The sequence below is a fragment of the Desmodus rotundus genome, chromosome 7 (assembly GCF_022682495.2).
Source record: "Desmodus rotundus isolate HL8 chromosome 7, HLdesRot8A.1, whole genome shotgun sequence".
NCBI classification, from domain to species: Eukaryota; Metazoa; Chordata; class Mammalia; order Chiroptera; family Phyllostomidae; genus Desmodus; species Desmodus rotundus.
Genome location: NC_071393.1, coordinates 12,082,914 through 12,108,024, shown reverse-complemented (window position 1 = coordinate 12,108,024; position 25,111 = coordinate 12,082,914). Strand labels below are relative to the sequence as shown.

Below are 25,111 nucleotides of genomic sequence, written 5' to 3'. Positions count from 1 at the left end.
CACAAAAGTCAGGAAAGTGATTACCTCTCGGGAGAGGGAAGAGGAGGCAATCGGAGAGGGGCACATAGGAGACTTCTAAGGTACTGGCAATGCTCTATTTCTTAACCTGGGTGGTGGGTACACGGATGTTCACTTCGTTATTAGTATGTCAACTGCAGAACACACTTATACACTCTATATATTTCACAACAAACAAGTTTTAAAGACATCGTTTTACTTGCAACTATCGATGAGGGAAAAGTTTACAGAGGGAAGCTTACTGGGAAGGAGCCAACACTTACCAGGGCTTCTTCATAGGGTTTGTATCTCTCCAGCTGCTGCAGGGCCTTGTTATAGTTCTGAATCACCGCCTCCGGTATCGGGTCTTCCGACCACTCTTCGTACTCTGCAAATGTCGCCTCCATATCTGTTGAAAGATGGATTCAGTCCCATGGGTCTTGCCATTGCATTTTATCAATCCAAAATCAGACTAAACCGGGAGACTGGGGTGCCACTCACCCCTCCCACATCTGTGGCCATAGCAGCTCTTACTGATCAAATCCTGAACCCTTCTACTGAGCTCAGACTTGGCCGGACACTGTCTCAAAGTACTGTCCCAGGCAGTCCTACCAACTAATTAATCAGTTAATGAGCCCTAGCTGGTGTGGCTAAGCGGACTGAGCACCAGCCTGCAAAATGAAAGGTCGCGGTTCAATTCCCAGTCAGGACACACACCTGGGTTTCGGGCCGGGTCCCCAGCTGGGGGCATGTGAAAGGCAGCCACACATTGCTATTTCTTTCCCTCTCTTCCCCTCTCTCTATAAGTAAATCAGTAAAATCTTTTTAAAAAATCAGTTAATAAAACTGACAGCAAGGCTTTAACAACACTCCCCTGGCCCGTCCCAGGTTCTACACCCTCACAACTCTACGGGGCGGGTCTTACTGGGATCTCCATTTTGCACTGAGGGTTACCTCCACTGTCTACAGGAAACGGTAGAGCAAGGTGGCTTGGAACCCAGGCAGTCTAGCTCAAGTTCACGCTCTACCAGTACACTCGCTATGCTGCCTCACACCGGTATGTGGCAGGAAATCTACAAGCCAGCTCAATTCTAGCATTTTCTGCCTATCACCCAAAGGTTTGCCTGGAGACACTTTATAATTTGTTAAATCAAATCCACATAAACCATGAAGAAAAGAGAGAAATAACACCAAGGCCCAAGTAAACTTGCCCAGAGGTTCTGAGGGGTACAGCACACCCCACGACTAAAGGACAAACAGGTGGCTGCGCCAACCCCCCAGAGCTGCCCACACTCGAGCTCTAGGACTTCAAAGGCTTGGCTTGCCAAAATACACTCGCCCAAAAGGAGAACCCTACAAAAACCCCAATAAATTCAGTGTGAATACTTCCGACGGACGGTGCCCTGAATCAAATCCCCCCGCCGGGGAATGATAGCAGCCCATGTAAAATCCCCACTCCGTCACAGAAGAGGAAACGCTCAGAATGTAGGTCGGATCCGACAAAGTTCCCAGAAAAGACAGGGAGTCAGTTTCCCTATTCCTTTCCGAGCCCCCCCCACCCCGCCAGTGACTGGGACCTCCTGACTGGGAGTCAGATGTCCTGCCTCTGACCCTCATAACCCACCTGAGCACTAACAAGTCAAGATACATTTTCACCGAGGGCCTGGTCCACAGAGACACTGTCCAGTGATAGTAAGAACACCAGCCACATCCGCCGCACGGAACGCTGGGAGAGGCCTAATTACGTGACATATCCAAAAGCACTTAAAAACCTTGAAGGGCTGGCTCCTGACGAGGCCATTTCTCTTACCGTAGAGCGGGACGGCCAGCTGTCGCCGGAAGAGACTGTGCACCTTCTCCAGCTGTGAATCAAAGGTTTATTCCCAGTCAAAAGGGGAAAGGAAGCCAGCCATGGGCTAAAGAAGTAAATTCACAGTGAATGACAAATTTTGGTTCTTCCTACCTCGAAAAATTATTTTAACACATTGTTAATTTCAAACTAAAAAGAAGAAATATGACCTCTTACACACAAGGTATTGTGTCAAAAGCTGCAAGAAGTACAAAAATAAAAGTTATTTCTGTTACTAAGTATTTATGATGGGGAGAAAACAAGGAGGAACGTAACAAAGGGCTACAGTGAGGCAGCCTATCATATAAGCAAAGTAGTGTGGCTTGCTTTCAGCTGGTTCTGAGGGCAGAGTTCTGCTGCACACGGGATGCATCTGCAGGCGCTCAGGAAAATGACTCCCCATTGAGGAACGTCGTGAGCGGAAGTACAGTGACCAGAAAGTGCAAGAGCGTCGGGAGGACGGTGGGAACGGAGTCCCTGCAGGGCTAGGTCTGAGCCTGGAGAGCCACACACGCCAGCCGAAGGAGTCAGCCCGATGGCTTCGTCAGGGTCACCAAAGGCACCACTGCCGATTTTTCTACAGGGACTGGGCTAGTGTAGTAATAATGATCTATCAGAGGGCTTTACTATGCATCAATAATAACCTACTGTGCACTCACACACAGTGGAGTGGGATGGTAAAATACTACATATTGTAGTCTAACACAATGCAGTTATGATGGGGTCAAATCTCTCAGTTTCTACTGAATGTGCTGGGGTCAGGGACTAGTGATAACAGTTATTCTTACACTTTATCCTGGAACCACTAACTAAAACAGTAGTATCTCTAGATATCAGGAACAAATTACTTGGTCATGTGCTTTACAGTTGAAGAAATCATGTGGCTCACAAAGACACTGACTTCATTTATTTTGCTGCCCACACCCTCACTGAGGGACTGGTGAAGACCATGCTATGAGCTGTGCTCTTCTAAGAGCACGTACAAAACCAGCTCCGATCAGCCAAAGGCCAGCACTGGCCGGGGGACAGGGCACTCACCCGGGCGGCTTCCACAATGGCACTTTCAAACTCCCGGTAGGCCTCCCAGATGGCCAGTCCTTTGGTTATATGTAAACCGACAGAGGAGAGGGCCCTTTCAAACACAGAGCGGACTTTCTCAAGGCCACCTTTCTGACCAATCCCGCCGACTGAGTACTGGCCGTACTCTAGCCAAATGTTTGGACCTGAAAATGAGACATGTTCTATTAGTGCAGAATGTGAAATACCAAATACCAAAAATAGTGTATAACAAAAGAAAGGGGCCCACCAAAAACGTACTCATTCATACAAAAAGGTAAGGGCATCATCAGTAAGCACCCCAATTCACCTACACTGATACTGCAGGCTGAAAGGGGTGTATCTAAACAATGTTCCCACCACATGTAATTGTTGCGATTTTACTGCATAACACTGTATGCCAGGTGGTAAAATATGTAAAATGACCATGATTATAAAGCTTATTTATTAAAACTGAAAGAACCCAGTAATAAATTTCAATGAAAATAGTTACAAATCTGAATCAATCTTCAGAAAGATTTCAAAGCATAGAATTTTTCAAAGTGAAAGAAAAAAAATAAAAGCAATCCCATCACTAGAAATCTGTTTTACATCTCTATGTTAATGATGTTTAAACGACGATGACAGAAAGGCCTGGCTGCCCTGTCTCCCTCCCTCGACTGCTGACGTGCTCACTCCCACAGCTGCAAGACCAGGTAATGCACTAGGCTCTCTGTAAGCATGCGTCAACTCTTACTGTGCACATTTTGCCTATACTTTTCAAAGACCTGAAAATAACTTCAGAGGCCTATGCACTAACTTTGTAAAATAAAAATATTAGATTGAGAAGCCAATCTGAGGCTTACTGTATGTCTTCCTGAGACTTGCTTTTTCACTGAAGTAGACTTATTTCAAGAACCTGACCAACATTTTAGCTACTCTGTTTTCACTCACCAATAAATGGTTGCCAGATGGGCTGCAAACTAACAATGGAAATGAGCTAGCTCTTGGAGGTGAAGGCCTTAGTGAGAGCGTAAGTCAAGTTCACAGATGAACAGTTCCTCCACTAAGAGAAGGTGATTTTCAATAGATTACGCCATGGCTCCTCCCAACATTTAAACAATCTAGACAGACAAATACTATGCACACTATTTTAAACTCAGAAAACCCAAGAGTACAGAATCCACAATGACTCTAAGAGACAAACAGAAGGATGTGTCATGAGATCCCAGGTTCCGAAACGGGCATGAAGCCTCTGCACGAGGTTCCTCCAAGACAGAGGATTTTCAAAACCTCCGAAGAGCCAAAGGGCACAGCCGCATCCTGCTGCTGGGCATGGGCCACCTCCCAGACAGCCTGCCATCACTGCTGAGCATGTGCAAGAAATAAAGGAAGGCTATCTTTGGCATTTTTAAATATGAAAAAAAAAATAGTTAAAAACTAAAAGCAAAGAGTAGAAAACTAATTAAAAAGAACAACAACAACAAAAAAAAAAAACTAAAAAGCAGGCAAAAGTGGCTTCTCAACATTCAAAACCAGTGACACAACTTCCACAGACTGAAGCTCCTGAGAACAGCACAAGGACCCCTCGGGCTCCTGTTCAAAACTGCGGGCGAGGCTCGGTCTAAGGAGCGCGGTCATCTCGTGCCTGACCCCCGCAGCCCTGAAGCCGCTGGCGGAAGGGGAGGCGCGCTGTCATCAGCACTGAGTGACCCAGCAGGCTAGCAGCAGGAATGACTACAAAACCATAAAGCACCAAAACACATCACAGCCTGGGAAGAACAGCAGACCCCTGGGGAAAAGAACGGGCGCTGTTAACAATGACTCGGAGACGTTAAGAAAGGGGTAACAGGACCAGCAGAAAACGTGGAACGTCGTGCATTGAAACTGTCAGAGGTTCTCAGAGGCCACGGGGCGGCCGCATCTGAGCAGAGGCACAGGGACGGCATCTAAAAGCACATTCAGTGTAATTTTAAATTCACAAGACACCTACCATTTTCATTATTTGGATCATAAAAAGTAAAAAATTGACATTCTTGGCTGGTAAGGGTACAAGGGGAAATGCCCACAGTGGAGAGGGAGGAAAATCAGGCGGGGGAGGAAGGATGTTTAAGTGAGCGGGGGGTCTTTTTCATGCTTTTTGAACAATTTGCCCATAGCATTGTCCGATGAGGTCCCCAATGTACGTAGAGACGATATTTAGAGAACTAACAATTGACAGGGGAGGGTGAAGGGACTTAGAGGAAGGTTAGGAACCTACACCTCACCGGCACTGGTAAAATGCCAGCGCCAGGAGACAGGGCCGGGCTCTGCGGTCACGGAGGGTTGCGTACCTCCGACGCCGTGGTGGCTACCGGAATCTGCACAGGGGTAAAACTTCACAGAAGTACATACACATACTGCACCAAGGTCAATCGCCAGCTCTGACTGTGAACTAGTGTTATAAGACAGTGGGGACACTGGGTAAAGTACGTACGCAGGACCCCTCTGAGCTATTTTTGCAATTTCCTGTAAATATGGAATTATTTCCTGAAGTTTTAAAATACTTTTATTTGCATTCTGTCCAAAACTTCTAAAAACCAATTCAATGTGTAAAAGGAGATCTTCAGTCATCTGGAAATAGCATGTAAATTTTTCCTGCCAGATAAATGCTGGGTGTGATTATATTCATCCACTTACTACAAATATTTCTTCTACTTGTACAGCAGACGAGATACTGTTGTCTTGGTTCTAGGCCACCGCAATAAAGCGAATATCACAATAAAGCAAGTCACGGGAAGTTTATGGTGTCCCAGTGTATATAAAAATTATGTTTACATTATACTGTAGTCTATTAAGTGTTAGTCTAAAAAAAAGCATTGTCTAGAAAAATGCAATGTACATACCTTAATTTAAAATATTTATTGTCAAAAATGCTTACCTGAGATTGTTGGAAAAAATGGTGCCAACAGACTTGTTCAACACAGGGTTAGCACAAACCTTCAATTTGTATTTAAAAAACCCCCATCTCCATGAAGTGTAACACGGCTAAGTGCACCGCGGACGGAGGCGGGGCAGCCCTGCCTCACGCCGCCCCCGCAAGGGCCCACAGGGGACTCACAGATGTAATCCTTCACGGCTCTCTCGAACAGGTCGTACACGTGCTCTCGGTCCAGGCCGTCCAGGGCCATGCTGATCTCATCGTGCAGCCACTCCAGCCACAGCTCTGCAAGACAACAGCACCCCCCGCGTCACCACCTGCCTCACCGAGGGCGCCCGGAAAGCAGGAAGTTCACTGCGAGCCATCAGCACGCAAACGTTCCCTCCATCATTATACAACCCGGCACAGTTCACAGAAACTCAGGTCTTACCAGCTGCACCAAGCACGCAGAAGGGTAACGGGTCCAACAAGACCAAACCCCTACCATCACAGTATTGCACACCTGCTGGGCATTCTACACACGGCACACTCCGTCCAGCACAGCAGCCTGACTGCCGCGGGGTTACCTTCAGTCAAAGGGAAGATCTCGCTCATCTTCTGGCGGGCCATCCGCACTTTGGTAAGCTCGCCTTCCAGCCGGAGCAGCCGGATCAGGTCCACGTGGCAGTTGTAGTCATAGATGTTGATGGAAAGCTGAAGGGAAGAGAAACAGAAGTCGGCATTTAAGATGCCATCGTCAAAATAACTTAGCTTTTCTCACCACTGGTGACACTGCACATGTCTTCAGGAACAAAATAAACATGCAATCCGAGAAAGCCTCTGAAATAGAAACGGAACACTTACCCTCAGGAAAAAGGAAAAAATCAATGCAAGAAGCTTTTTATAATAACCATAAAGTTCCCTCAACTGTTACAATTCCCGGCACAACACCCCTGGTTCTCTCTAAAATACAGGAAACATTCTACTGAAACAAATAAACACAAAGTGTAACCTTCGCAAGTTACTCACATTTCTAAGCCTCCACTCCCTCATCTATACGAGGGGGATGCTGCTATGTTCTAACGCATAAGGTTCTTGGGAAGATCTTAATGATAACTGGGTAACACGCTTTAGCACGTGCAAGGTAAATCGGTAACAGTTCTTTCCTTTTACTAAACAGAAAGAAAAAGAAGGGAAAGATGCCTAGTGGTAAAAACAGTAACAACAGATTCATATCTATTGAAGCTGAAAGAAAGGCAAATAAATATTTATTTTTACATTTGAAACTTTTCAAACTAAAAGTTAAACAAATTGAATAAGTGCTTAAAAAGCTATCATACCTCTGAGACAAAAGGAAACTCAAAGAACCTGTTCTTCAGACAGAAGGGAGATGGTTAAAGAAACTCTGGCATCGGTGAGAAGGAACGACAGAAACAGCAGGGAAGTGGGTAAGCGCAACGAATGATCCTTCTCCTGCTGTTTCTGAAATGCTTGTGATGGCAAAAGCTTTAAGAGTATCTGATACCCAAAACAATAATATTTAAAAGTAGGGATGGCCTTGGCAGGTGTGGCTCTATGGATTGAGCGCCAGCCTGCAAACTGAAAGGTCACCGGTTCGATTCCCTGTCCAGGCACATACCTGGGTTGCAGGCCAGGTCCCCGGTTAGGGGTGTGCGAGAGGCAATCCATTGATGTTTTTCTCCCTCTCTTTCTCCCTTCCTCTCTCTCTAAAAATAAAATTTTTTAAAAATCTTTTTTTAAAAGATTTTATATATTTCTTTTCAGAGAGAAGGGAAGGGAGGGAGAAAGAGAGGGAGAAACATCGATGTGCGTAAGAAGTAGTCACCTGGGTTTTAGGAAGGGCAAGGTAGAAGGGGCAAGCAGAGCAATGGACCAGGAGCGATGCCCACAGACCTGCAATGGTACTGATGGAAGTTCTCATGGGGGGTGGGGGGCGGCGGCGTTTCGTGGTGTTCATCTGATTGCCACACTTTATCGTTTACAGATGTGACTGTGTGTGTATCAATTCCCATACAAAAAGATAAAGAAAAATCAGTAACAAATAAGAACATGACCTATTCTCTTAAAAACCTTAAGACTTTTAGCAAGGTACCCCCAAACATGACCAGCTGAACCCATCCCTCGATCACCGTGACTCTCTGAGAAAGGACTGGGCTGGGTCAGGGCACCAGTGCTCCGACCTCCACCGGTCCTCAGTGTCCTCACTCAAACCGGGAAGGAGCTGGAGTGAACCTCTGGCTCTCGCCACACACCCATGTTTCAAAACCAACTGTGAAGTCCATCGCACGAGTAACAACAGCCAAAGAAATTAAGTTCCTGCAAGATGTCCTTTCCTCACTAAAGAACACTCCAGGTTCTCCCTGTCACCCCATCACCACACACTCACCCAGGTCTGAACGTGTTTTCTGGTGTGAAGGGGGCGGGCGGGTGCTCAGCAGTGAGTGCGAGCAGCACCTCTGTCAGTGCCCCCATGTGACCGCGTGTAGGTCGGAAGCAAAAGGGATAAAAGTCATTGAAGTAGAGGAACTGCCTCTAAAGACGACTTTCGGTCTAAATTTCTGATGGAAGTTCTCACTGCGGGGGGGGGGGGGGGGGGGGGGGGATTCGTGGTGTTCATCTGATTGCCACACTTCATCGCCACAAAACAATGAATACGTATGGGCGGTGCTCCGGAAGTCTGCGCGTTAAACGCGAGCTGATGCATCTGAGACATTTCCGCAGAGCTCAGTCGGCACCGACAAGGAGCGAGCACACCTGCTGGTGTGTTCCGGTCTCGGGTGAGTAACGACAAAGGGCACTTCAAACGAAGAGGCGAGGAGGCCAAGTGCACGAAGTGACCCACTGAGTCCCAACCCCAACAGCCCGCCCTGGAGTGGGGTGGAGAAGTCACAGAGGCCTGTCAAAGGACACGTGCTGCCACCAGGGGCAAGGCAGCGGAAGGAGAGGGGAGCAGGCCTTGCCATGGCACCTACTACATGCCAACTCTGCCCCAGCTTCACACCCACGGTGTCCCTTAAGGTCCACAACAGCCCTGGGGGGAGGCACTGTAACAACCCTCATCTTACCACCTGGGCCTGATGGCACAGGCCAGAGAGCTGCAGTGGCTCTGAGAAACCACGCTGTGCCACTTTCAGCCTCAGGGCAAACGCAAATAATGGGAGCGCTCTGCCTTTGTTACATAGACAGGTACCGCAGGGAGGAGAACTGGAAATCGCATCCGTGCCACCTGAGTCTTTCCCAGGCCTCTAGGGTTGTTCACCATCGCGCTCCACCATGAGGGCAATTCCAGCAGCAACTAGAGGCTGTGGGATTAGAATGAGGTGAGGGGGAGGTCTAGAAAAGCCCTTTACAGATCTCTGGACAAAGAGGATAAATAAAGCCAGATCCCATCCCGCAGGGTCACCTTCTGAGCTCCACCCCACCCCCATTGGCCTGAAGCAGGGCAGCAACCACCTGCAGAGCACCAGTGCCCCGGCGACGCCTGCGCTGACTCTCCCTCCTCTCTAGTCAGCCGTCACCCTCCGCCAGGACTTCACCTCTCTGCTTCCAAGCCTCCCCTTCCACTAAAACAGGTAACCCTACTCCCCAACCTCACCCAACAGTAAGATCCAAGTCAGCCCAACGGCTCCTCGGCAGGCCCGAGGCCAGGCGTCTACAGGGACGCAGCCAGCCTGGCACCCTATGCCACAGTGCATCTGCTGAGTGAACAAGAGACCGAATGAACGCGGGCATCTAATTTACAGACAGCGGAAATGGCAACCACCTGCCCACCCCGCCTGGTCCCTCTGACACTCGGGGGTAGTCAGTGGGACAAGCTATACCAGCGATTTTCAACCTTTTTCGTCTCACGGCACACATCAGCTACCAAGATTCTGCAGCACACCAAAAATATACTTTTTGTATATTTTTGCCAATCTGACAAAAAAAAAAGTGTTAACTTTGATTCATTCATACCGGATGGCTATTGTTGTGTTGGTTGATGTCATTTTTTTATTCGACAATAAGGGAACAGAGGTCAGTGCCCCCAACTTAATAGTCAGGTGTCGCATGTTTTAAAAATGCTTTGCAGCACGACGGCTAAAAATCACTGAGCTACACCAATGGAGGGTATCACCATTTCACCAGGTAACAAAACCACCGCCAGAGACGACATTACAGGGACTCCTCCCACCCAGCAAGGCTGAGGGACCCAGGTGAGCGACCTCACGTCACTAGTGACTTCACATCCAGTGCGGCATCTGGTCCACAACCTAGAAAGTTCAAATCCCCTTATGAATGACTTTGAACAAATGTCCTCATTTGTTCTGAACCTGCTTTCTGGGCTGTCAGTGACAAAGAATGTGCTCCATCTGCTTGTCCCTCCAAAGCCCCCGCACCGCCCCCTCTGCCCTGCTGCGCGGATCCCACAGACGGGGTCTCCGTTCTCCCGCTCCCAGCGGGGTCTGCCCAAGCGGAAGCATCGGCAGCCGTTTGCAGAGAGGAGGAGAGGCAGGGCAAGGTGTTCTCCCCCCTGCACAATCCCTGGTAGGAAGCTGGGGCCGCGCCCTTTGACCAAAGGTCTCCCCTCCTCTCGGGCGCCCCGGCCGCACACCCTTCCGGGAAACCCGTCACGCCCCTCACCTCTTCGGGCCTTAGCGTGAGCACAGGTCCCGCGGTGACCAGCCCTGGGACACCAACCTGCCCCCCGGTTTCCCTGCCCAGCCCTTTAATGAACACACAGTCCCTCCAATAACCTTTTCTCAAATTACCCTAGTTTGAAAGCGCCACCATTTCCTGCTGGGACCCTGGGTTACACAGGAGCTAACAGATGAGAATTCACCTAACAACTAGGTGACAATTAACTGCTGTTAGGACAATCACGTGGCGAAGGATTCGCTGCTCCCAATTTACAGTGGAGGAAACTGAAACGCGAAAGAAACGAAATCCTCCCAGGTGTGGATCATCCACAGGGGGCGTCAGCCTCCGGACGCGGCCATCTCCACTTTCCCATCTCCAGTCTCAGCCTCGGGATCAACACTATTTCCTACCCCACGACGAGGGTCGTGGGAGTTTCATCGCAGCTGCCGGGCACAGGCGAAGGGTGCGGTCAGGGGCGGGAGTCGTGAAATCCGCCCCAAGTTCAAAGCCTGACTCCCCACGTGCAGGAAGTATAACCTTGAGCGAGCTCCCTTCGCGAGGGACCTCCATGTCCTCCCGCAAAGCGGGGACTGCTCTACCTACCGCCTCCCTGGGCCGCTGCGAGGGTTCACGGGGATGACGCCCGAAAAGCCCCAGGCAAGCAGTGAGCGCCCCGGCGGCTGCACCGCCGCTCAGCACCCGGCAGGCGGGCCGGGGCCTGGGGACCTAGGGAGCGCGTCCGCCGCCCGCCCCCAGGCGCACCTGCTCCTCCAGCCGCTCGATCTCCAGCTGGTTCTTCTCCTCCTCCTCGTCGTACTCCCACTCGTACTCGCCGGGGGAGCTCGCTGAGGAAGCCGTGGGGTACTCCTCGTCTCCGTCGCTCTCGCTCACGCCTTCCTCCGGCTGGTCCCACGCTGGCCCCATCGTCTTGTACGTCGCAGCGGCCACTGCCCGCGACAACACCTTCCTCCTGGTTCTCGCCGCCTTAACCTCATCCTCCTCGCCCTCCACCTCGGGCCCCGCCTTGGGCTCGGCCTCGGGTTCTGAAGCCGAGCTTGCGGCTGCCGTCGCCATCTTGCGCCAGTGACTCCCGGGTTTTCGCTCCGCCGCCGAGGACCCGCTGGAGCGCGAGCTGCCCGCGGCGAACGCCTGACCCACGCCGCGCTCTCCCGCCACCGGAAGGGGAAATGGGAGCCTCGGATGATGGGGAAATATCTCAGTACACGCAGTTTATTTTATTTTCGTTACTTCTGTAGAAGTTCTCGCGAGGAAAAAAAAAAACTCACTAGTACGGCATGTGTTCCGTCTCAATTTCGGACAGAGTTGGGTCTTTGACAGGAAGTGGAGGCCATTAGAGGAAGTCGTGGCGGGAGCGTGATGACTGTAGTTAAGGGTTTGGCGCCATGTTGAGAAGGTCAAAACGATGGTGAGAATAAATAAATACCTTGTCGCCTAGTCTGCCTTGGCGTGTGGTTCAAGTATTCCCAGCGAGTGAGAAACGCAGAGAAAGCCCCAAGTCCTCGGGGATCAATTGCACCATTCATAAGAAAAACCCATTTCCCAAAGAGAATCCTCCCTTTTATATTTTGCCTGGTGCCTCGTAGGCGTTAAATACACGTGTGAGTTTTCTCGTTGTATAAGCTCATATTCTGCAAACCAACATAATAAATTACATTACTAAGCATTTAACTAGAAACTTTAAATTGCCAGGTATTGCCATAGAAATTGAGTTTACTGTTATTTATACAGAAAAAAATGTTTCTAAATCAAGACATGCTCTAAATCAGTGATCGTTCCTTTTAATCATCCCATTTTGAGGTATGAAAGTATAGGTATGTTTACTTGTTGCCTTTCTCCTTCACGAGCAAGCTTGGTGAGGCAGGAATTGTTTTTCTTTCCGTTGGATCCCCAAGGCCTAGTATAGCACCTTGACTCATAGTTGGCGCTCAACACAGAGATGCCCATGAATGAATTGTCCTTGAATTACGTATTACAAAAGACCAAGGCTTAGAGAGCTGATGTCGTTTTCCTATGGTCACACGACCTGGAAGGTGCAAAACCAGGATTCTAACTCAGTATTGTCCAAATTTGAATCCCAAATGAATCTAACTCTGAGCAACCTTGGACAAGTTACTAAACCATTCTGAACCTGAATGTCTTAGGCTGCAAATTGGGGTTAAGAAAGGTGGACTGGTTGATCCTCCACGCTGTATTTCAGCGGGGGGCTTTGTGGACGTAAACTTGGGTCCTGCACTCCAGCCTGATATCGATCCTCTTACATCCAGACCCCAGCAAGGAGAACGAGCCCTCCAGCGACTTCTGACTTTCCCGCTCTGCGCCCCGCCTCCCCCGAGGGGCGTGGTGGGACGCCGACACGTGCTCGGAGGGTGACGGCGCAGGCCAGAAATCGCGGTGACGTCCTAGAGGGCGCGCGCACTAAGCTCGGAGCCGGCTCGCAGGAGCTCCCCTCCCCCTTGGTCTCGCTCTCGGCCTGCGCAGGCGCAAGGCCGCAAGATGGCGGCGGCTGGAGCTGGTCGTCTAAGGCGAGCGGCATCGGCCCTGCTGCTCCAGAGACCGCGCCTACCGGCCCGGGAGCTATCAGCTCCGGCACGGCTCTACCACAAGAAGGTAGGGGTGGGCAAGGGGGTGCGTGGGGTCCGCAGCAATCGGGGGCCGGGAGTACTAGGATCGCCGAGGGGACTTGTGCGTGCCGGCGCTGGGCTGAGGCTCATTCTAAAGAGGAGTGGCCGCGGGATTCTGCGCCACTTGGGGAGACCAGGCTAGCGCCCAGGGTAACGACGGCCCCCCGGCCCAGGATAGAGGGGCCGCACCCTCGCGCAGATCTGCCTCAACTTCTCTCGCTGCGCAGTGACACTAACCACGCAGGAAACAAAAACTGCCCTCGGGCCCTGCCGCTGGCTGCCGTCGTGCATCCCAGCCTCTAAACACCTGAACAGCCCAGGAAGGAGGGTCCCGTTAGGACATGCTGCCAGCCCGACTCCTGGAGAGACACACATCCGGACGGGCTGCGGCTTCAGCCAGGCCGCTGCCCTGGCCAAGTGACCTTGGGAAAGTCGCTGAAGCTCTTTTCCCATGTGTAAAAGGGATGTCTTAGCAGCCCCCTACACGCGATACTCGTGCCTAGCGCATGGGGACCATTTATGGTGCCGCTGTTGTTCCTGTAGGAGCACAAAACCTCCGAGGGGAGTCAGACGCGTAACCGACAATCCTGTTTTCCTGTTCACCTTTTGTTTGGGGGCGGGGCATAGGAATAGGTGTGTAATTTGCAGCCCTTGCCTTCCGGGGGCGTGAAGTCCCTTAGACGGGAGACTCTAGCGCTGGGAAAGCAACTAACCAAAGAAATCGGTAAATCAACTTGGGGCAAAAAGTCCCGGTGGGATATTATCTTGTAGGTAGGTCCGTAGGCTTGGAGTTAACGTCCATGCCGGGTCGGGGCGGGGGGGGGGAAGAGGGACTGGACGACCGGTGTACTTGTGGCTAACTGGTTAAAAATCTCAAGGCTACTAGAGCCTTCTGTGTGCCAGTTTGAGTAGACATTTATTCTGTTTTGGCTTCAGTTCCTCTCCAAGGCCTTTGCTCCTCCCCCACCCAGGGGTGTGTTTTGTTGACAGTGCACGCTGAATCAGTTCGGGCTGGCGACCTTCTAGCCACCAGGGTGCGCTGCTGCACCGGGGAGACTTCAGGGCCCTGAAATCGTGATGGAACTCAGTTTATCATCAGCCAGAATTGGACACTTTCATAGCATTGTTCCTCTGTAACAGTCTCCTTGAGGCTTCTGGGAAAGCCTTCAATTTAAGGACCATAGTTGCTTTTAGAGTTTTTGAGTAGAAATTATTATCGTTTGAGAACAGTTTTATTTGGAAATAACAAGAGTCATTTGAGCCCAAATCTGGTGATTTAGATGGGCAAAGGTCAAATAATTACATGTAGTTAAAAACCCTTTGAAGCTAAAACATATCTTCCTCCACTATCACAAATCTCTCAAGGTAGTTGGAGAGAGGATGCAAAAAGACTTTGGGTCACAAACGGTTCTCGCTGACATGAGGTGACATTTGGTATTTAGTGACGCCCGCCAAGCTCCACATTGCTGACGCCACACTCACCATCACGTCGGGACCAAAAAGGAGTGATGTGATTTCTCGTAACGCTCTCATTTCAGGTCGTTGATCATTACGAAAATCCCAGAAACGTGGGGTCTCTTGACAAGACAGCTAAAAATGTTGGAACTGGCCTGGTGGGGGCCCCAGCATGTGGCGATGTAATGAAATTGCAGGTACGGCTGGTTTTCATCGGTGGTGGTAACGGTTCTGTGTGCGCACAGGGTTCACGAGCCATTTCATTTGCTCTCCACTTCGACCCTGGTGAGCGGGGGTGAGTCGGTGTTAGAAACGATCAGAGCCGAGCCCGAATCCTAGTTCTTCTGCTGGCACACCGCGCTGACCCTTTCTGATACGGTGAACTGATCGCACTGTTCTACCCGCTGAATCAGCTTAAGTTCCACTGTCATTTAAGTAAAAGGTTCTGTGAATTTTACTGACCAAAGGAAAACCACAACCGTTGAGCTAGCAATCCCCAGCTAGAGGAGAAATCCAATAAATCAAACCCCCCCTAAACTGAAGACAACAGGAAGGTAGCGGCACTTCGGGTAAACTGTAGCTTTGTCGGCAGTCTCCTTCACGGTGGGAGGGCGGCTTGCCAGTCTCCTAGGCTATCTTAGAAAACAGAAGCAAGGTGGGGCGGAGCCACTAATGGTGGCAGAGGAAACAGCATTAAACCAGAGCCCTTGAGTGTGACTCTCCCAGTGTTTTCAGAGGTGGGTTGACATAGCAGCCGTGAGCAGAACTTCATAGCCAAAAGCAGGCTAGGGTTACAAAAAAAACTGCGAAGGGGGCATGTTTTTCAGCTGCTCTTCAGCAGCTAGGCCAATATAATTCTATATAATCATTCCTGTGTTTAACGTTCTATCACTGAACTCTTCAAAGCAAACGCAATAGGTAATGCCAAAACTTAAAGCGGGGAAAGCAGACCAGAGCTCCTGGGGAGGGCCCCAGCGGGCCTCTGCGAGTGGCCCACCTCGTCTCTTTGCTAGATTCAAGTGGATGAGAAGGGGAAGATCGTGGACGCCAGGTTTAAAACGTTTGGCTGTGGCTCTGCAATCGCCTCCAGCTCATTGGCCACCGAGTGGGTGAAAGGGAAGACGGTAAGGTTGCCGGCAGATCCAGCAGAACTAAGTCACGTGCTCCCCCAACACGGCACTCAGTTAGGGGAGGGCCTGAGATGGGGGGGGGGGGGGACTATGATTTTTAATTTCCCCTACCCAGATTTTTATTCAGTTCTTCTCCACCTTGGGAATGGTGAATACTTTTATTAATGTTTTTTAGTTTCTTGGGGGGGGGGGTTGTTCATCATTATCATTTGGGGGTTTCTGTGGTGTTTTGTTTCTAATTAAATATAAAAAAGATCCTCGACCTCTTTATCTAACAAAATAGAGCTTAGAAGAAACCTCTGGCTTTCTCCAAGGTTGCCGGGGGTGTTACAACTTCTCAGGAATCTCGGTCGGGTCGGGGTGCTGCACGGTGGTTTGCGTTCTCCCGTGCGTTCGGGAAGGACTGCAGGTGGCTTTGATGATTCTTGAAATGACAGACTGGCCTGTGCTAACGGGGGGGACTGAAGAACCCAAAACACCTGGCGGGTGGGGGCAAAGTGAGCAAGCACATCCAGACAGTGACCCGGACGGCTGGTCACAGGCCCTCTGAGGGTGGAGAGAGAGCGGCTGGAACAGCTCCGTCCTTTCCTCTGCCAGAGCCTCTTTCCCCAGCAGCTGTGGAGTCAAGGCCACAAGCCCAGTGAAAACCTGTGCCCTCTCAACTCTGGTCATCGTTGAAGCCTCCCAGAAAAGCCCAGCTGCAGGCTGCTCGTCCTTGCAGCCCCAGGGACGCCAGTGTGCAGGGAGCTGAGTCGTGCAGAAGAGCACAGCGCATGCGTTTGCCACGCCACCTGCCACCTGCTTTCTGTGGCTCGGGGCCTGCTGGCTGGCAAGCTCCTTTGGGCCCAAGCAGCACACACCTGACCTGTTCTGGCAGCAGGTGGCTCTGCAGCAATCTGTCGTCAGCTGTCTGCAGGGAAAGGGGCAAAAAGGACACACGGCACCTGTGCTCCCAGGACCTGGCCCTTAGGGGCCTTTTGAGTTGCAATCAGAAAATGGAAGAAGGTGACCTTTGTTTGACCTTGAGGCCCTTCCATCTGAGTTTCCAGAAACAGAACTGAACTCGTAATTCAGTGGAGTTAGCAGAACCATCAGATTAGGGGAACAGAAAGATGGGGAAATCTGGCTTTTCTTCAGCTGCTGGGCCCCTGTTCCCCAAGGGCGAGGAACCTTCTGCCCTCGGGCCCAACCACACCCCAGGCACCATCTTCTGTGGTTAAGCAGAAGAGCCTACAGAGAGCTCTCAGCCCAGACCTACCTGTGCCGCTGTCCCCGTGCCGGAGCGCCACCAGCCTGTCCGACACCTCTGCGACCTCCCGGTTCCATCAGCACTGATGGTTGAAGGGACTCGTTCCAAACATTTGAAACAAGGACATCAGAGAAGCTGGTACCCACAGAACCAGCGCAGGAAGCCACTGGCCCCCACCCAGCAAATCTGATTCCCAAGAGACTTCGCACAGGGTCTCTTCTCGGCTCACTGAAGCGTCCCTGCCAGGCCACACAGCTGTGTGCACCTTGCATCTGAGACCCCCCCTGCAGCCTTGACACACAAGTGGGGGTCCTTAGAAGGTCCTCCAGCCTTTGTTGGGGGTTATTAGCAGAAACCATCCCCTGACACCCTGCCCTGAGGGCCTTCCCTTTCTCATCATCTGTCCTCCAGACAGAGCATGGCTAACTGCTTCTCTCCCCCACACGCCTCTCAGGTGGAGGAAGCCTTGACCATCAAGAACACAGACATCGCCAAGGAGCTGTGCCTCCCGCCCGTGAAGCTGCACTGCTCCAGTGAGTCCACCCTCTGGGGGCAGGGAGGGGTGGGGGGGGGGGTCGTACTAGAGTGGCCTTGCTTTGGTGGCGGAATGATGACAGATCCTCTGTAGTCACGAGTCTGTCCCTCTTAACTGCCAGAGGGCTGAGCCCTGGGTCTCATACCACCTCTGGGGGAACTTACTGGGAGGTGGGGTGCGCCGGGCCTCAAGCTGAGCGCTCCACAGCACCTTAATAGATTGATGGGGGTTTACTGACCAGATCAGTTAAAAACGAGCCCAGAGCGGGGCCTCTGACCAGGGGAGCGCCCATGGAAGAACCGAGTGCCAGGACAGGGGCAGATAACGCAGTCTTCAAGCAGCCTGCTCAGCCCTGAGTTCTTTCCACTTGAGCTGGAATTCTGAGTGCCGTGAACGAAGGGCTTAGCTTATGGATGTCTTCACACGGCCTCCGACGAAGCCCGGCCCTGTCACCGGTGTTGTCGGGCACCAGAACCTGAGCTCAGGGTCCACTGTTGGAATCCCCTGTTGGCTGGCCTGGTGCCACCATTCCAGCCCCCCCGCCCCGGCTTTGATTTTCCTCCACAGCCTCGCTCCCCCCTAGTTCATACTCAGGGTCAGTGGAGAGTGACGTGACCTAGGTTATGTCAGCCAGCTTACCCAGCATCCACGGCACCTACTCCAGTCTTCCCCGTGAGGACTGACATTTGTTGTGTCCCTGCTGTGTGCCAGCCACACCATGTGAGTCCTCACACAGTCCCAGCAAGAAAAGCACAATTGTCCATTTTCACAGAAGAGAAAGTAGATCCATAGAGACTCAGAAACTAACCCGGAACCCCGGGGACTTAGCCCCCACTCCATCTCCAAAGCCACGGCCGGGGGGGATCCGGCTCAGAAATTCCCTTCCTGAGACTCGCTCTGTCTGTCTAGAAACTGAGGCTGTCTTTCCTTCTCTTCCTTCCAGTGCTGGCCGAAGATGCGATCAAGGCCGCCCTGGCCGATTACAAACTGAAACAAGAACCCAAGAAAGGGGAGGCGGAGAGCAAGTGAGCCCCCGCGGAGCTGCCCACAGGACACTGCACTGCAGCCGCTCACCCACCGCCGTGCAGCCCAGGAGTCTCGCCATTCACACTGTGGCTGTCACGCAAGCAAAATACACCGTTAATTGTTCGGAATCCTGTGCTTTCTTTCAGCCCCTTTTGTCGCCTTAGCCCAGTTATGTTTATGTGGAACCGTGTGGATGGCCTCCAAACCGCCATCAGTAGCGAAGTCTTAAGTGCTGCTCGTCCGCAAAGTGCACGGAGATGTGTTTCACCCGAATCTGTCTGGGGAAGACCGCCCACAGAATGCCCCGGTGTGATATCTGACAGCCAAGTATTGTACGTGAAACAGATCTGCATATATGTGACAAATAAAAGAACGTAAGACAGTGTTTCCCTCTGCTAGGCCGTGTTTCCTGGACTCCTCACCCCAAAGTGCCTCCCAGAGCCCCTGGGGTTCCCGAATGCTGGGCGGTGGCCACACACACCCCTGAGCACAGGGCGGGTAAAGGCTACTACGGAGACTTGTACAGAGCCGGGTGTCCCATTTTAGGGGACGAGGGTGAAGGCCAGAGGAGATGGCCATCACTTTTGGTTGCTCTCTGCAAAATAATAATAGATTGACAAGTCAAAGGGAAAGCAGAAGATTCTTTTTGTAATTTCACTAGTGTGTGACGTGCTGAAATCTGACAAGTGCCAGCTTAGACGATGCTCTAAAGCTGTGGACCAACACAGTAAAGAGCTGCCAGGGAGTGAGTTTCACACACAGAATGCCAGGCCCAGGGTGGTGGTGTAGGTCTGGGCAGGCGACTCTTCCACGCAGCTGAGCCAGGCCACAGAGAAGGAGCCCCTCTCCTCCCGTGCCCTGCCCTGCGCAGGTGCGTCCACACCGTTCATTCTGAGCGCTGTGGGCATGCAGGGCGAGCTGGAGCTGGAAACATCCATCCCCGGCTCTGCTGGGGCTCGACCCCGCCCCGGGGGCTGACGGGCAGGCGGGAGCCTTCTGAGGCACCCACAGTCACGCCGCAGCCAAAAGCCCACCACAGGAGACCTGATTTTCTCATGAAAACACGACACTGAAATTGCCCCAAACAGTCTCAAATCCTCAACTCCTCCAAAGTGAGATGTGTCTTCTCTGATGGTGGCTGTTTTGCTCAGGCATAAGCTAGCTGCCTCTTCTCTCTTCTCTTAAATACACCTCCTTTAAAATACACGTATATGTGTGTGTGTATATATATATTTTTTTATTAAAATACATACATATTTAAAAGCTCTCTGGGTTCGGGGAAGGGCAGGGAGCTTCAAAGGGTGCTCCCTCCACACACAGCCTGTGGAGACTGCAGAGCAGGACCTTTATGAGAATCTCAAATTAGGGCGGCGGGTGAGCCGCATCCCGCTGTCCCGTGTGGCATGCCTACTGTTTAATCCTCAGCTCCTCCAGGCCGCTGGTCTCTCCCTTCTTTATTATAGGTGACAGCCCTACAATTCCCCACCACATTTCTTCGGGATTTTTTAAATGAGATGTTTCTGTCCTGGTTAACACCCTCTGAGAGTTGAAGCTGAACTGTACACATCAGACGCCATTCGCTGTATAAACAAGCAAAACAATATCACCAGAATAGCCCGAACCTCAAAATACGCGGTGGCGCAGCTAAAAGAAATGAGCATTTTTTTTCAAATTTACGTTAAAGCGCCGTTCCCAGGCAAATCTAGTCTCCACCACACGAGGGCGTCGTGTGCCCTTGGACAGCGGAAGCCTAGGGTTCACTCAGTCTCCAAGTGGGTCTCAAACTCCTCCGCGGGGATCTTGCCACGTCCACCAGGCACCCGCGCTCTGTCTGTGCGGGGCCCTGACACCTGTGACCCCATTCATCCTCATGACAACCCACTGAGGTCGGTTTCAGACACGGACACTTGGCTCAAGAGATCAACTGACTCAAGCCAGCTCACTTGGGCTGGGTGACCCTAAAGCCCACGCTTCCCCTGCCTGGTTTCCCTCGGGCAGAACATGCCGCGGGTTCTAACCGCGCGTCAGAGGCTCGCCTGCACCCTGACCATGTGCGTGAAGGTGAACCGACAGGATGAGCCCAGTTCGTTCATTCGGCCAGCCCCCCACCACCAGCGCGGAGTCCGGTCTCATGGGAGCCTTGGAAGCAGGGCCTGGGCACTGGTGTTCTTTAGAAGTGCCCCAGGAGTCCCCAGTGGGCACTCGTGGGTGGGAACCACTATGAAGCGCTGTGCACTGGGCAAAGCAGCTTGCTAAAATTGCTCTGAAGGAAGCCTGCAGTCTTGTGAGAAGGTGTCACTCCCCACCTCCAAAGAGCTCGAGTCCCCCTTCCTCTCTGCCCTGCCCACCACTGCCCCTCATCTGCCTTCATCTAGGCCTCCATCCCCTCTCCCCTGGCCTCCCATCGCCTCCCTGCCTCCAGCATCACTGCTGGGAGGAGTCCACCCCCATCCCCCACGTGACTGCCAGAGGGGTCTTTCCAAACAAAACTCTCCCTCCTTCAAACCCACCCATGACTTGCTGTTGCCCTTTGAACAAATTCCAAACCTCCTACCACATCGCTCGCTTTGTTCCAGCCTCAGTGAACCCTAACTGCGGACCTCACGCTGTCCCTGCTGCCGGGAACGCCCTCACCAAGCGTCCTGCCCTCACCAAGCGTCCTTCCCTCACCTCCACTGGGCCTGGGAGCCTCCTCTGTGTCATGGGCGGCACTATAATTTGCCGTTTTCTTCTCTTCCTACACCATTACCCAGAGACTGAGTCTTCTATTTTATATATAAATCACTTTTTCAATGTTAAACAGATAATGCAATATTTTTACAAAAAATGCAAACAGCCTGAAACAGAACAGCGTAATTTGTTTCCTACCCACCCCTACTAATTCCTTCCTCAGAGGCAACCTCTGATACACATTTCTTAAGTGTCCTTCCAAAAATGTTCTGGGCATATCCAGGTATGTACGTGTAGAAATAAACCATTCTTTTTTTTTTTTTTTTTTTTTACACAAACAGTAGCGTACTTCTCCCACTTCTGCATCTTTTTATTTTCCACTTGAGCATATTTCTCCGTATCAGTTCCTGCACACCGGCCTCGTCGTTATGAACAGCTACTCAGTATTCTGGGGGGGGTCTGTAATGTAGTCTTCTGTTGGTGATTGTGTAAGGTGGTTTAATGCCAACGTCTCAATTAGAGAGCCCAGCATCTGGCCCAGTTCTTGACTTACTAGGGGTTCCGTGAATGCCTGTGGATGGAGGGACAGATGGATGGATGGGTGGGTGGGTTTGTGGGGAGGTGGAGAGACGGGTGGTTGAGAGTGTGCGTGGATGGGTGGGTGGGTAGACGGATGGGTACATGGGTGAGGAATAGGCAGAGAGATGCGTGGGTGTATAGATGGGGTGGTGTGGATGGGTGGAGAAGCAGGCTCGGAGAGGTGAGATGAATTGCCCCAGGTGGCACAGCCAGGAAGCAGCAGGTTAAAGCCCTCACTGAGGTGCTCTGCCCGCCCCCCCCCACCAGAGCGCCACGCCACAGCTCTGACCACGCCTCTACCCTTCCTACATGTTACTCCTGGACTTTGACCACTGGAGACCACATAAAAATGCAGTTTTAGAGCCCCACTTTAAGCATTATCCTCTCAAAACTAGCTATATTTATCATGGAACCCTCTTAAAAAGCCAAGCAAGTGAGGAGGCAGCTCTTGATGATTTAGGCCCCTTGAATTGGAGGCAAGAGTGAAGACTCTGGGCCTGGCCGAGTAGGTCAGTGGTTAGAGCATTGTCTCAATACGCCAAGGTTGCAGGTTCGATCCCTGGTCAGGGCACAGACAAGCAGCAACCAGTCAATGTTTCTCTCTCCCCGCTCACGATTAATAATAATAAAACTTTTTTTAAAAAGAGTGAGGACTCTGTGTCCATCCTCGTGACAGGACAGAAGACTTCTAGGTCCCACTGAGACTCCAACATGGGTTCAAGCCCTAACCGCGAGACGGATGTGGACCTCGTCGATGGCTCTTTCCGGCCTGTCTGCTTGCTTTCTCCACCCTCCAAGATGACATCAGCCAGCTCCTCAAAAAGCCACCGCGCAGAGAAGACCACCTCCACACTGGGAGGCAGCACCAGGACAGAGCGGCGTGAGCTCGGAGCGCGGGAGTCAGACAGGGTGCATTCGCAGGCCGGCTGCCACTGTGGGACCTTAAACAAGAGCCTTCAGCCGCCCCAAGCCTCAGCTTATTCCTCCACAAACTGGGAAAGTTAACAGTGCTACCTGGTCTGGCTGAGGTGACGATCACCTGAGACCATGTGTATAAAGCACGTGGCACAGAAAAAGCTCAGTGTCGTCAAGGCAGCTGCCGTGATTGAGCTAAACTTCGGCCCCGCCTCGCAGGCCCACTTGCTGGGGCCTCCTTTACCTGCCACAGAAATCCTCAGACCATGATTGTCTCGTGTTACAGATGAAGACCCAGAATGGTAAAGTGATGTGTCCAAGCTCACGCAGCCAGGAAGTGGTGGAGGCAGGATTCCAGGCCAAGGCTACCACTCTACTCTCTCCTGCCACTATCATGGTTACTATCAGGACAGGTATTATTAGTATCACTACTAATAGTAACTACTGTTACTCTTACTGCTGTTGTTACTAGTAGTAGTACTACCATTACTCTTTCTTAAAAACTGCGACCTCCAAGCTTCCAACCTGGTTTTCTCTGCCGCGGGGCCGGCCCTCCCAGCAAGGGCTCCAAAATTAAGCAAAGCTGTGGTCTCCCTGCACCCTCACAGGAGACACACAGGCATGGCTTCTGTCGCACATGGCCTGACAGGCAAGCTCTCTCCACAGCGCTTGGCCAACCACAGGGCACAGCTATTCCCCAGGCCCAGCCTCGAATGCCGCCAGCAACACCCCACCCAGCTATCTTCGGAAAGGTCATGCTGGACACTCCCACCGCTGGCCTCACTTCAGAGCAGCGGGCTCTCAGAATAACTCCAGCAGCCCACCCACGCCCCCGCAGGGAGTTACTGCCCTGGGGCTTTGGTACCAAAGAGTTTCCAGGGGCCTCCCTTCCTGGCCCCGGGGGACCTTCCTGGCCAACGGGTCAAAGGCTGGGGCTGGACCCCCCTCCGCCCAAACACCACATGCAGCGCTGTGTCACTGTCCCCTTTTGCACAGACCTTAGGACGGTAGGGAACAGCCTTGGATGGGGGCTCGGGACTTGCATTGCGACCCCAGCCCGGCCACGATCTTTGAACGTGGCCTTAAGCAGGTGCTTCACTTCTTCAAGCCTCGATTTCCCTTTCTGGGAAATTGGCAGCATGCTAGCTCCTAGGTCATAGAATTATTGGGAGGATAAAATGAATGATCAAATGTAGAGTAAAACAACAAAAAAGGCACATAGTAGGTGCTCAATCTATGATAGCTGTCACTGCCATCACCGTCGTCACGGTGACTGTCGTCAACAGCACCACCATCACCATCATTGTTACAGGTCAGATTCCTCGGGAAACCGTCTCTGAGATGGGGACCAGCCATTTATTCGGGAGTGTTCCTGGGGTCACACCTGGGGGACAGGGCGGTTAACCCGGAATTGGGCCAGGGGAGGAGACGGGCAGCAGTGTCGCCCCAACAAAAGTCCCCGTGACCCCATGGGGATCTCCACATCTGAGGGCTGAGAGTCGTCCTACGGCTTACAATCCCTAAAATGCATCCCACTGTTGGATTTGAGACTTCTTCTCTCTCTCTCTTTTTCCAAAAGGAGATTTGCACGTTACAAGAAGAGGAGCCAAGAGCAAACATTACCACCAGTGAATAAACCGTTAATGGTGGAATCCCAGGCATCTGCTGGGCTTAGTATCTGGGGGCAGAGGAGCTCGGAGGGAGCTTCTCACCCTGTCCTTTTGCCCTTCAGCCCCAGAATCTCGCTGCCTTTCCCACAGCAGCCGGGCCCCTGAGAACAGTCTCCCTTCAAGCGGGTGCTCATCCACCCTAACCCCAAAGGCTCAGGACAGCGTGGCTCTGTTTTCTGGCAAGACTTCTTGGGCGGCCACGGAGATCTGAGTCTCCTCTTGACCTTTCCCACTCTTTTCTACGTTGCTGGATCCAAGGACAGGCTGCTCGTGCTGGCATGTCATTTTCTGGCGGAGCTCACTGAGCTGACAGCCTCAGGGGAGGGAGCCTGGGTCAGGGTCGCCTGCCCTGAACGGTCCCCAGGCGAGTGCAGGCCTCTCTCATTTGTCCTTCTCACAGGCACGACCTGAGAGGGTGTTGCAGGATGAGGTAGGATAACATAGACCAAGTACCCAGGACAGCCGGCACACCGTAGGTGCTTACTAAATGCTCGTTCATCCAGAGCACAGGCCCTTAGCAGGCACCACGGGGCAGGAGAAGGCGTCGGAGGGAGAGCGTGCCTGTGCTTTCTGCAGAGTGAGGGCTCTCTGGCCAGCCCCTGGCCTCCAAAGCCCTGCCGGGCCCAGGCTCAGCCCACGCCCATGGCACTGGCCTCCCCGCCGTCCCTCAAGCCCACCAAGCGCATTCCCACCTCAGGGCCTTTGCTCCTTCTGGCCCCTCTGCCCAGAGTCCTCTTCTCCAGAGCTTCACAAGGCTGCCTCCTCTATTCAGGTCTCACCTCAAATGTCATCTCCCCAGACAGGCCACCCCGTCCAGCCTGG

The 25,111-nt window shown here is 52.0% G+C and overlaps 2 protein-coding genes across 2 annotated transcripts in view; one reads left to right on the top strand and one right to left on the bottom strand.

Moving 5' to 3' along the window:
* SART3 (spliceosome associated factor 3, U4/U6 recycling protein) overlaps positions 1-11,575 on the bottom strand; it is a 28,336-nt gene extending 16,761 nt beyond the window's left edge. Inside the window, exons 1-6 of the mRNA XM_024566585.4 lie at positions 11,181-11,575; positions 6,368-6,494; positions 5,982-6,086; positions 2,885-3,069; positions 1,808-1,859; positions 282-406 (exon numbers count right to left, since the gene is read on the bottom strand). Coding sequence (XP_024422353.2) covers positions 282-406; positions 1,808-1,859; positions 2,885-3,069; positions 5,982-6,086; positions 6,368-6,494; positions 11,181-11,492 — 906 coding nt within the window. The 5' untranslated portion in view covers positions 11,493-11,575. The remainder of the gene's footprint in view (positions 1-281; positions 407-1,807; positions 1,860-2,884; positions 3,070-5,981; positions 6,087-6,367; positions 6,495-11,180) is intronic.
* A 1,273-nt stretch (positions 11,576-12,848) lies between these two features.
* Positions 12,849-18,840, top strand: ISCU (iron-sulfur cluster assembly enzyme). Its single transcript, XM_024567124.3, has 5 exons — positions 12,849-13,046; positions 14,599-14,712; positions 15,529-15,639; positions 17,349-17,427; positions 18,373-18,840. Exons 1-5 carry the CDS (start codon positions 12,933-12,935, stop codon positions 18,456-18,458), a joined length of 504 nt encoding a protein of 167 aa, XP_024422892.1. The 5' UTR covers positions 12,849-12,932; the 3' UTR covers positions 18,459-18,840.
* Positions 18,841-25,111: the final 6,271 nt, after the last annotated feature.